We start from the raw sequence: 12,250 nt of genomic DNA on the forward strand, positions 1-12,250 counted from the left end.
TAGCTATGTCGGTATCTTTCTTCATTTTCTCTAAAGATACATCGACATTAGGGCCAAATAGGTGTTCCTCATCAAATGGCTGGTTGAGGATGGAATTTTGTACTTCAGGTTTGAAACCTGAAATACGTAGCCAGGCATGCCTACGCAAAAGGGCACTGGTGTTATTTGCCATTAAGGCAGTATCTGCGGCATCTAGGGCACAACGAATGGAAGTATTGGTGATATTTTTACCTTCCTGTATGAGTTTATTGGCCCTATTTTTATATTTATCTGGTAGATGCTGCATTATGTATTCTAGTTCATCATAATGTGCCCTGCCATATCTTGCAAGTAGCGCTTGAGTATTGGCAAGGCGCCATATGTTAGCTGCCTGTGACGCTGTTGGTTTGCCGGAGGAGTCAAGGAATTTAGATTGCTTATCTGGTGGTGAGGCCTCACCTGATGTCTGAATTGGCACGTTTACGTGCGTTAGAGACTACCAGGGAGTCTAGCGGTGCTGGGCCTCTAATGTAGACTGGATCTGTAGGGGCAGCTTTGTATTTTTTCTCAATGCGTGGGTTGAGGGCTCGAGCCCTGACAGGATCTTTAAATAAGTTTGTTGCATGCTTAATGACCCCCTTGAGCATTGGCAAAATGGAAGTGGACCTTTGTGTATTGTCCAAAGTGTCCAATAAGAAATCTTCCTCCACAGTGTCTGTGTGCAAGTCGACCCCATGGTATTGGGCAGGCCTATGGACTAGTAGGGATACACATCATCTTGAGGGACGTAAGGCACATCAGGGGTGGTATAATCATTCCATGGGTTAGGTGACTTAGGGGGACTATTGGTCCCTACTGAGTCATGTGCACCTCCACCTGTGTCATCAGAGACTGTATCTACATCATCATCTGAATTAGGGGATGGTGCAGGAGAATGATGTGGTGGAAAAGGTGGAGGAGGGGGATGAGTATGGGGAGGCGGTGGAGAAGGAACCCTTAGTGGAGAGGTTGCAATATCTCTATTCTTTGGAGGAGGAGGATGAGGGGGAGGTGCAGGCACCTCTAGTGGTTTCTTCTTGGAGCTTAGAGTCAGTTGGCCAGTCTTAGGATCCTTTACAAGAGTCTTTTGAGTAGGATCTGGTGTAAAAAGCTCTTCTGTAGAGGGTAGATCCTTCGGTGTCGAAGTTCTCGGTTCTGTCGGTTTTTTCGGCACCGACTAGGTAGCTGGTCTAGGGTCTTTCGGCTTAGAACTGTGACTTTTTGAAATGTCCTTGACCGGAACGTGGTTTTTTCGGCTCCGAAGCATGGGAGTTGGGACCTTTAGGCAATTTTTCACTCGGCTCAGTGTGCGGTTTTGGCGTCGATGAGCCGGTGCCAGTCTTCGGTGCCGAGTGCTTGGGTGTCGAAGCAGCGGTCGGCGTGGATGAGGAAGATGGCTTCTTTTTTGATGTCGGTATGGGATCGACACCGGGAATAGGCAGACTCGAGCCGAGCCGCCTGAAGGCTTAGTAGGCTTCTTTGCCGGGACCGAAGGCAGGGCTTGGGAAGCAGTCTCTCGGTATGCACCCGGGCCCGAAGGTGAGGGTGTGACCAAAGCCTTTTTGGAGGGTGTTGAGGAAGGGTCGGGCCGACGTGAGTACTTAGAACCGTTGAGCTGGAGTGATGTCCTCGACGTCCGAGTCCTCGGCATCAGAGGAGCTGCCGTTTTCTTCGGCCCGCTGCCTTTCTGGCATGTCGACGCCCTCTTCAAAGATGTCGTCCAGGATCAAAGCTGACGAGCGAGCCATGGTTCTTCGAGCTCGTTGGTCCCGGATCATCTTCTTGGAGCGGAATGAGGCCCAAGCGGAACAGTCTTTGGCCTTGTGCTCCGGTGAGAGGCAAAGGTTGCACCCCTCATGTAGATCGGTGTGGGTAAACTTCGACCCACATTGAGGACACTTCTTGAATGGCGTCCTTTCCATGAGCCAGAGAGTAAGGCCCAGGTAGGCCTGAAGTCCTTCGTCGACGACCGCAATGGAAGACTTCAAAGTTGTCGCGTCGATGGGAACCGCGATCGAAACAATACAGTCTAACTGTGTGAGGATTGCGCGCCGAAGGAAAATCTGTTCCAAACTAGAGCGCAAGAAACACATCTGAGCCCGATGGCGGAAAAAAACTATCTGAGGATGGAGCCGATGCCCATGCGCAATGTGGTCCAAAGGAGGAGTCACCTATCTCGATGATTTCCAAAGAACTTTTCAGGACAAAAACAAACTGCAAACATCCAGTCCCAACACTAGGTGGCGATCTATGCACAGTCTGTAATCTGCAGCTCATATGCCTCAAACAGAAGCTTAGAGGGCCCAGGCAAACGAGGGAAAAGAAGGCGAGCCCACCCCAGATGGAAGGCAACAGGCAGCCAGAGCGGCGCCGACAGTCATAAGCCGCCAGAAGCAAGTAGAACAGCCCGGGGCCCCAGGCAGACCAGGCAGGCAATGCCTGACAAGGGAGAACACAGAATTATCCCAGCCCTCAGGATAGGAGCAGGGAGGTGAGGAAATGCCCGGACACACCACTACGAGGGGCCGCGCACACAACATCATGAAGCAATAGCAACATGCATAAACGCCATGGAGAACAGGCACCAGAAGGCAACCAGAACTCCCTAGCAGAGCGCAGGCTATATAAGAGTTACCACTATCCCACATAGGGTACGTTAAGTCCCAAGACATGAGAACCTTCTTTGGAAGAACTTCCGCAGCAGAGGAAAAAACAAAAGAGCCACGGGGAAAAAAACAACCAGCGGAAGGCTTGTCAAGCAGCCCAAGAGGAAAACAGAAGGCCTGATCTCAGGGCCAAGTCTGTGCAGACAAATCCAGCAAAAACACACAGCCAACAAAAGGGCCGTCCAGCAGCCAACAACACCATAGCCCCAGCAAGAAGGACTCAAATGGCCATAAAACACACTCCACAGCAAGGGCAACTGGCCCAAAAGAAGGTACAGAACCAGCTCAACTCGGCAGTCACTGAGGAGGGGGAGGAGGAGGAGTATAAGGCGGAGGAGGAGGACGGAGTCCTGCCAGGAACCTTTGGATGGCGGAGTCCGCCGGGGTATGGAATAACAGGCTGCTGTCGAAAGGAAGATTAATCAGCCGCTCTCGAATATTTTCAGGGAACACGACATCCCAAAGCCAAGCATGGCGACAGAGGGCGACTGAGGAAGCCATGGCCCGGCCCAGCACCTCCGAGATGTCCAGAGCGGAGCGGAGAATAAATGCCGCAAGCTCCCGGCCATTCAATGCATGATGTCGTAAGTCCACCTGAACAGTCTCTTGGGAAGTTGTGGATCCCAAAGACTCAGCAGAGTCCCACAAACAAGAAGAGGCCCTAGCCAACACACATATGGTGTTAAGGGTCCGCAGGGCAGCGGTGGTCGAGGCAAACATGTTGCGCCCCCAAGAGTCCAGCCAGCAGACCTCCCGGGACGGCGGAGTCAACAGTGGCGGCTGGGAAGGAAAAGCAGTCCGCAAAAGTGGACTTGAGGCAGAGGGGTGGAGGGAAAGACACGCCGGGTCACACAGCGCCGGAAGGTGCCAGTGTAGAAGGTGTTGAGGCACCGGATCCCCTGATGCGGGGCGCCTCCAAGCCCCCATCAGGGAAGAAAGGAGCAAGCCCTCAAAGGGAAGCAAGAGCTCCCTCCCAAAGAGCCCTGGTGTAGAATCTCCAAGAGACGGTCCGCTGGGAAATGAGCAACCGGGTCACCCATGCGCAGAATGCCCACAGCCGTGGACACTGCATGAGCGAAGGCCGCATCCACCTCCGTAGGGCCCCGTGGTGAAGAAAGCAGCTCCTCCATGGGCGACGGCTGTAAACTAAGGCGGCCGTCCCCGAAGCCAAGCGGGGCAGGCAAAGGCCAGACCTGGAAGTCAGAAGGAACTGAAGAATGGGGGACCTGCTGCTCCTCCGGCGAACACCCCGGCCTCGGAAATGGCGGGGAGCCGCCCTTAGATGATGCCGGCAAAAAAGACACCACACGTTGGCCTGTCTCCGGGGAGGATGACACCAGTAGGCACCCAACCTCCGGAGAAGAGGGGGCGTCCGAAGACAAATCCGCGGCACAACCTCTGTGTGAAGCCGTAGAATCCGCTGCCTGAGGCAGGACGTCAACACCATCTGGCGCCGGGGGAGATGCCAGATAAGGCTCCTCGAAGTCACAACGCGCCGTGGACCGCAGTGGAGCCGGAGCGGCCAAGGGGCGGTGCCAGAACGACACCAACTCTACCTCCGCCGAGGCAGCCGCCTGCGTGGAGGAACGAGAGGGACCGGGGTAGTGACACAAAGCCCTCCGCCAGCCTCGGCCCAGGATGTGACGGAGGTGGCCCGGCGGCGCCAGGGACGATTCAAACTCCGACTCGCCTTCCGACTCGGCAGCTGCCTGCGGGGAGGGACGAGAGGGGCCCGGAGAGGGAAGAGGAGGGTCCACCGACCCAAGTGGTGCCTGCCGGACCAAGGCACCGTGGCGGCATCAGCTCAGCCGTGGACAAGGCCTTTGCCTGCCCAGACGTATGAGTGGGGCTCGGGATGCGACCCGACCCCCAGCGATCTCCCACAACTCCACAGGGACTCCCGCAGGAGTCTGCGGTGTGGTAGAGGCGCCGTGGTCTGAAGGAGGGACCCCTGAGGGGCCGCACCCCAACAGCACCACATCCTCCAAGCCTGGATCCGAACCAGTCGGGGCCGGGGCCGGGGCCGGAGCCGCCGCGGAGGGCCCACGCAAGGCAAGGGATCCGCTGACGCCCCAGGAGGGGAAGGAGGAGGAGAAGCTAGCAAGGCCTGCAAAGCCGTCGCATATGTCTCCATATGGACTCTCGAAACCCCCTTACCGGGAAACGGTGGATAGGAGGACAACATGCGGGGCGGCATCACCCACGGAGAGCCCACGCCCCCGGCAGGCCGAACATCAGCCCCTGGAGACAAACTGCAACACTTCAGAGAGGGGCAAGGAGGGCGACGACGGCCGCTTCTGAAGCAGTCTGCTGAGGAAGATCGAGGGGATGAAGCCAACCTTGAGAGACGTGCCAAGAGTAGTTTCATCCGGCGCTCCCGCCGCGATTTGGGCTTCAACTGTTGGCACGCCTCACATTCAGTGGTGCCGTGATCTTCACCTAAACACCACATACAAATGAGGTGAGGGTCCGTCGCCGACATAAGACGCCCACACGACGTGCAAGTCTTGAAGCCCGAAGGCATTCGCACACTGTTGCACCGAAAAATAGTCACAATGAGGAAGAAAAAAGAGGTCTAACCGGGCCCGAGCAGAGACCGGATCCGCGTTGCACGCGGAAAAGGAAAAAACTGACATAGGCCCGCTGGGGTGAGACTTATGTGACCTCGCTGACGTCACGTACGCGGACGACACCTGGGCGGAGTCGCTTGATGCCGCCCCGCCCCTGGCACGCAGGGATGCTATGGCACAAAGTTTCCGGATCCAGTCTCACGCCTGGGGATAATTCTACGTGAAGGAATCTGGGCTAGTTGTCTCTATCAGTTATCCATTTTTAGGGAGTTGGGACATGGTCTTCAGTCAGGGTATGCATGTAGTCTAAGAAGTGATGCTTTTTGGAAGTTAATTCCTTTGAAAAAAACAGAGAAATAAGTAATTTGAGCAGAGCTCAAGGATAATGCCAACTCACAACATGCAGTAGAAACCGAGGGATTCAGCCTCTCCTGGGAGTGTTATAGAGGGTTCAGTCAGCTGATTGGCTAAAGTTTGTAGTTTGGTCCTTTTCTAAAAACGACATAGCAAGCTTATAAAACCTATGGTTCAATGCCATTCTATCTATGATAGTAATTCACATTGCTTTATTATAGTACCTTGGAACTTCCAATTTAACGACGAGGAATGATTTAAGCATGTGAACCTATGAAAGATTTAATGCTGGAGAACTTGTGCTAACAACAAACAAGACATTGGTAGGCCTCCCACACCTCACAGAGGGAATATAATTCTCCTTTAAACAAGTTTGAGACAAGCAATATTTTTGCAGGTAAAACTACTAAGATATGGCTCTGAATGAATCAGGTCAAATGTCCTTGTCACACGAACATGTTTCAGAGGAAGCTGGTGTTCCAGGTTAGAATACATTTTTAAAGCGATTACATTTATAGTCTTCTACCGAACCACAGCCCTCGTGACCACTGGTGAGGAGTGGCATACAGAGAGGATTCCATTTGGCTGTACTAACTTTTCTGGTCCTGCAGGGCCTGAAATTACTGGTTCTGCAAAAGATGATCATACAGACAATAGACCTTGACCTTAAAACAGACCTGCAGGGCAGCGGGCATCTGCTGTGCTTGGCCCCCACCCACACTCTAAATGCAGAGCGGGTTCGAGAAAAGCAAATGCTCATCCCATGCATGCTCTTCAGCACTCCCATGCCCAGCAATCTGTACCCATTTACCACCTGCTTGGAGCAGATGGTAAACTGGTGCAGATTTGGGACCTTTATTTACTTCAGAAAGGAGGGAACATTCAGCTTTGGACCTCGTATTCTTGGTGAATGTAATATTCTTTATTCCAGGGGAAAATAACTTGCAATGCCTGTATTAAGTGCAGGGATGCCAACGGAAATTAGATTCCTGACCTACGGTATCCCCTCACCTGGGGAACTAGTTGGCTCCAACACAAAGACCCCTTTTTCAGTTACCTACCTTCTACAATAACCTTAGTGGCAAGATTATTGTTAAGCAGACAGCTCACACCATAGAGAGAATCCAAAAGGCACCACTCACTAAGAACATACTCTGGAATTCAGAGCAAATTCAGTGCACACAGAACAAACATATCAGAATAGGGTTTGATAAGCAAGCAAGTGAAACAAAAGAAAGTGACTGAGAGAAAGTCATAAAGAGAAGAGGTGAGGCAAGAGCGAGAGATAAAATGTACTTGTACTGTTTGCAAAGAGAAGCATGAATGCAGTGTTATAAGTGTACTTACTTTTTTACCGCTATGTAAAGGCTATAAAGGATCAGTACAGTTTTCCTCACGTTTCATTCTGCTTATACTCCAATTTGGTCATCATTTCTCCTAAAACTGTCCAACTACTTAAACATTCCCTACCTTCTCCCTGCGTCCAGCGCAGTACTGGATCCAGTCCAGGTACACATTGCAGAAGGAGGATAGCGTAACACCAGCCATGCGGTGGTCATAGTCCTCATCGATGTTTAGGTTGAAGGTGGGGTCGCTGTCTGTATAATTGGGAACCGTGCAGGGCCGAAGAGCGTCCTGAATTCCCTCGCTGGTCAGCCATCCTTCCAGCTTGGGGGAACGAGTCACATAGTAGATGATGCTCTGGGAAAAGGAACCAGCAAGTGTGAGAATGGTGCTTTTGGGAAGGGACAGAATTAATGCAAGTTTAGTTGGTCATGCATAAGTTACTGAGGTAAATAGAGAGATATAGATGCCTAATCATGCACTGCATTTTGAAGTATGTAGATTGATGGTGCAGTTGTACTACTCACGTACCACAAAATATTATTCCCAAACATAAGCTAAAGGCACCACCTCTCCTATCTTTTCTGTGCGGTGATCTCTGCCATCGTGGCAGAGATTGCTGCACACTTAAGTAAATGTTTTTATAAGTAATTGTCCGGGAAACAAGCTGGAGTGGCAGTAAAATGGGGAATACTTACTACTAAATGGAAGAGGTTTATGGGAATTTAAAAAGAGCTTAGGGAGGAACATGCTGATAGAAACACACCCACAAATGAGTAAGACCATTGCTATTCACAAACTACACTTCTAAAGTCACTACAGCCCTAAAAGTGTCAAACAGGTGCAAATATATTTCAACCTCTGAGTAAGCCAAGCACCACACATGGCTACTCACAGGTCCTGCAAATATAGTCTCATAGAAAACAATGGAGGAAGGGAAATAACTACTCTTAGGAACTAATGTTAAACAATGCTGAAGAAGAACTGACAAAGCCAATAGGTATTGGCTATAAGAACTATTGGCTTTGCTAATATTTTTTTAGCCATGCTGAACAGCCTTGCGCCTGCTGTGATGACATTTAAAAAAAAACTGTTATGGACATGGCTTTGGGTCTCAAGAAGGCATTCGCACTCAGAGTGCTCTGGACCCCTCCATCAACGGCCACTATCAGCTGCAGTGCCTGGCGTTTTCTGCATGGGCCTGGCCTCATTCTAGCCCAGACAGCTAACACTACCGGAGAGGTGCAGTGACTGAGGCTTGGAACTTCGGCAACAAGACCCACACTCGGAATCAGACTGACACACAAAATGGAGGTTCTGACCCCTGACTAGCTATTCGGCCAGCGACACGGATCGGAGTACCGGAGAGTGGAGGAGATGACCCCGAGATGGGAGGCCTGCGATGTCCTGCGTGAGTGAAGAGTGAGGTGTGGTGGCACCTCAAAAAAGAGGCCTGGATGGGGGGGCACGACCTAGGCATGTGCGCGGCCATGGGCTCTAGCGCCACACTTCCCAAGAACAGGCATGGAGTGCCACTCCTTTTGATGTCAGTGCTGACCGAGCAAGGGAACTAGTGGGCCAGCTCAGTATCCCTTCCTCCTCTCCCCTACATTAAAATCAAATCAAATCAAATCCAATCAGGTGTTTGTTAAGCGCGACTACTCACCCTTAAGGGTCTCAAGGCGCTGGGGGTGTGGGGGGGTTCGCAGATTCCAGTCCATCAAGAAGGGGGTCTGTTGAAGAGTCAGGTTTTGAGGTTTCTTGCGAAGATGGGGAGCAATGTTATCTGTCTGAGGTGAAGCGGAAGGTCCTTCCAGGCACTGGCCGCACGGAAGATGGAGAAGGAGCGGCCTCCCGATCTGGTCTTTTTTGGTGCGGGGGACCCCGGCGTAGGAGAGCTGTGCTGATCGTAGGGTCCTTTGGGGCGTGTGGAATTTGAGTCGGTTGTTCAGGTATGCAGGTCCGGTGTCATGGAGGGCCTTGTGAGCGTGGGTTAGCATCTTGAAGGTGACTCTAGCTTCGATGGGGAGCCAGTGGAGTGTGCGCAGGTGCTGGGAGATGAGGCAGTGGCTTGGCAGGTTGAGGACCAGTCCTGCGGCAGCGTTTTGGATGTTCTGTAGCTTGTGGGTGAGGTTTTTGTTTATTCTGGCATAGAGTGCATTGCCGTAGTCGAGCCTGCTGGTGACCAGGGCGTGAGTGACGGTCTTTCTGTGTTCGAAGGGGATCAATTTGAAGGCCTTACCTAGGAGGCAGAGGGTGTGGAAGCAGGAGGACGAGACGGAGTTGTTCTGGCGGTCCATTTTGAGCTCCGAGTCCAGGATGATTCCCAGGTTGCGTGTGTGGTCCGTGGGGGAGGCGGGCCAGGTTTCTGGGTTTGGGCCCATGATGAGGACATGCGGACCGCGGACATGTCGAACGTTCCCAAAATGGTCAATTTTGATGAAATTTTAACATTTAATCTTTTGACTGTAAATTACTGTTGGATGTGAATTATTACTTTTTCAACTAAAATGAGTGTGTTTAAAATCATTTCTGTGCCTGAAATTGGTCAAAATTGAAGCTTCCTAGTAAGCAAAACTCTGTAAAAATGGCAATTTTGGTCACTGTGAGGGTTTAAAAAGTGGTTATTCAACATGAGGCACGATCCAATTGACATTTTGAATCATTTTTGGTACAGTCCAAAAAATCAATTTTCCAATGAAAAACGATGTCCGCGGACTTGTCGAATGCTCCCAAAATGGTCAATTTTGATGAAATTTTAACATTTAATCTTTTGACTGTATATTACTGTTGGATGTGAATTATTACTTTTTCAACTGAAATAATTGTGTTTAAAGTCATTTCTGTGCCTGAAATTGGTCAAAATTGAAGCTTCCGAGTAAGCAAAACTCTGTAAAAATGGCAATTTTGGTCACTGTGAGGGTTTAAAAAGTGGTTATTCAACATGAGGCACGATCCAATCGACATTTTGAATAATTTTTAGTACAGTCCAAAAAAATCAATTTTCTGATGAAAAACGATGTCCGCGGGATGTCGAACGTTCCTTTTTAAAAAAAATATTTTTATTCAAAATTTTCACAACATTTATTCGCTCCCACCCCCCCGCACAGAACAACTTAAACCATATAAGACTAAAGAAAAATAGAAAAAGAAAAGATAAGAGAAAATCAGAAAGAGAGGTATATCTATTATGAACGCAATTCATCCTGTGTATCTATACAGTAAATATTGAAACCAGATGATATGTAACGTGATTGAGAGACATTCGGAAAAAATCGTAGCAATCCCAACATTTAACAAAAATGCAAATACAAAGAAGCAAGAAGAAAAAGAGAAAGAAGAGAGAAAAAAGAAAAAACACAAGTTAAGCCAATTATAGCTCTACTCTTTCATTTCCACATTTCCAATCTGTGATCGGTTTCCATATACGCAACCCTAGTATTCTCCCCTTTTTCCCCTTTCTGGCATATATCTCCTTTTCCAAGTTATAGATATGTAGCAATCTTGCTATCCACTGCTGCATAGTGGGTGGTGCTCTATCCCGCCACGCAGAGGATATACATAATCTTAGCACTGCCATGGCTACGAACAGGAGGTATTCATACTGCGATTGTATTATATCGCTCCCTACTCCTAATAAAATCACATCTGTTGTCAGTTTAACCCTGCAATTTAGTGATCTAAAAAAAAAAAAGGTTTCGATAGCTCCTAACAGGGGGATCAGGTTAGGACATTTTGCAAAAATATGTGCCATATCCCCATCTGTGATGTCGCAGCGTGGACAAGTGATCCCCTGTGTACCCCCCCCACTGTGCTATTCTTGCTGGCGTATAGTACAACCTATAGAGTGTTTTATAGTGTTGGGCTTGTAATGCTGCCGCACATAATATCTCCTGTCCAAGCCGTAGTGATTTTACAAAGAAACCCTTTGGTATCCCTATCTTATTCTCCCATTTCAATTCAAATTTTTCTATGTCGTCCTTTCTATTTTCTATAAGTTCCGCATAAATCCTTTTAATCGTACAACCATACCCCTGCTCAAAAAGCTTCAGTATTGTATTATCCTCAAATCCCCGCAGTCGTCCTGTTTTACTAACTAAAAAGCTTCTCATTTGTAAATACTTGAAAAAACTCCTAGAAGTGACGCCAAATTCCTGTTGTATTTCTGAAAACTGCCGCACCCCCGTTGATCCTAACAGGTCTCCCACTTTTTTTACTCCCATCCGGTTCCAATCCTTAAAAGTTGAATCTGCGAAAATTTCTTGCGGTAGTGTAGGGTTATTATCTAGTATAATATTCTGATTAAACCTCCCGAGTCCAGCGCTTTTTTTAAAAGCCTTCCATACCCGGAATGCCGCATCTACTGTCTTGAATCTTGTTCTCTTAAAGTAGCTTGGTTCCATAAACTTTAAGAGAACATTCTGAACCTCTTCCCCAAAGACCAAACCATACACTGTTGATGAGCCCAAGTGTATCTCCGAGTCCGTCTCTGCCCCCCCTATAAGACCTATCATTTGCTGGAGGGCTGCGGCCCAATAATATAGTCTCATATCTGGGAGCGACCATCCCCCCTATCCCTTGGTAATGACATGAATCTTAACGCTCTCCTTGTCTTACCCTGTGACCAAACAAATCGATTAATCATTGACTCTATTGAATTAAACCATATACAGTTATAGAACAGAGGGATCGTTCTAAATAAATATAAAAACTTTGGAAGTAATTTATGTAATTTACCCTACCTACTATTGACATATGTAGGTTATGTATCCTATCTAGATCTTTCTTGCTTTTTTTATTATAGGACTTTATTCTGTTTCTGTATCTTTTTTCTCTTCGGTTGTAGCACTGACGTGACATCGCAGAATTGGCAGCGGGTCTCCCACACGCACACATCCTCAAGTAGGGTTTAATGATTCAATTGTTCAAGTGAAGGCTCGTCACCTCTGGCTCCTGCCCATACTGTTATCCCGGGCCACAACATTCCCTACAGTGTTATGCTGTGGAATGTTAATGGTCTTCTGGACCAGATCAAGCGCTCTGCAGTGTTGGCTATGCCCAATGCTCACTTCCTTTTATTCCGATGTTGCAAGAGACCCATCTTATGGGCACAAAGTGTCAGTTTCTAGCTTGGCAGGGCTATGACAGAGTGCATCACGCTGGGTTTGCTAGAGGTTCCTAGGCTTTGGCAATCCTCTTGCATCGCTCCTTTAAGGTAGTGAACCAGAATTGAACTGATTCCCAGGGTCAATATATCGCTCTATCAGGCATAATAGAGGAGAGCCCTCTGAACCTTTA

General features: G+C 49.0%; 1 protein-coding gene across 3 annotated transcripts in view; it reads right to left on the minus strand.

Moving 5' to 3' along the window:
- Positions 1-12,250, minus strand: part of PCNX3 (pecanex 3) — an 873,417-nt gene that overhangs the window by 184,384 nt on the left and 676,783 nt on the right. For all 3 annotated transcript variants that reach the window (XM_086938333.1, XM_086938332.1, XM_086938334.1), the window contains exon 28: positions 7,079-7,309. In XM_086938333.1, coding sequence (XP_086794459.1) covers positions 7,079-7,309 — 231 coding nt within the window. The remainder of the gene's footprint in view (positions 1-7,078; positions 7,310-12,250) is intronic.

The sequence above is a fragment of the Lissotriton vulgaris genome, chromosome 9 (assembly GCF_964263255.1).
Source record: "Lissotriton vulgaris chromosome 9, aLisVul1.2, whole genome shotgun sequence".
NCBI lineage: Eukaryota > Metazoa > Chordata > Amphibia > Caudata > Salamandridae > Lissotriton > Lissotriton vulgaris.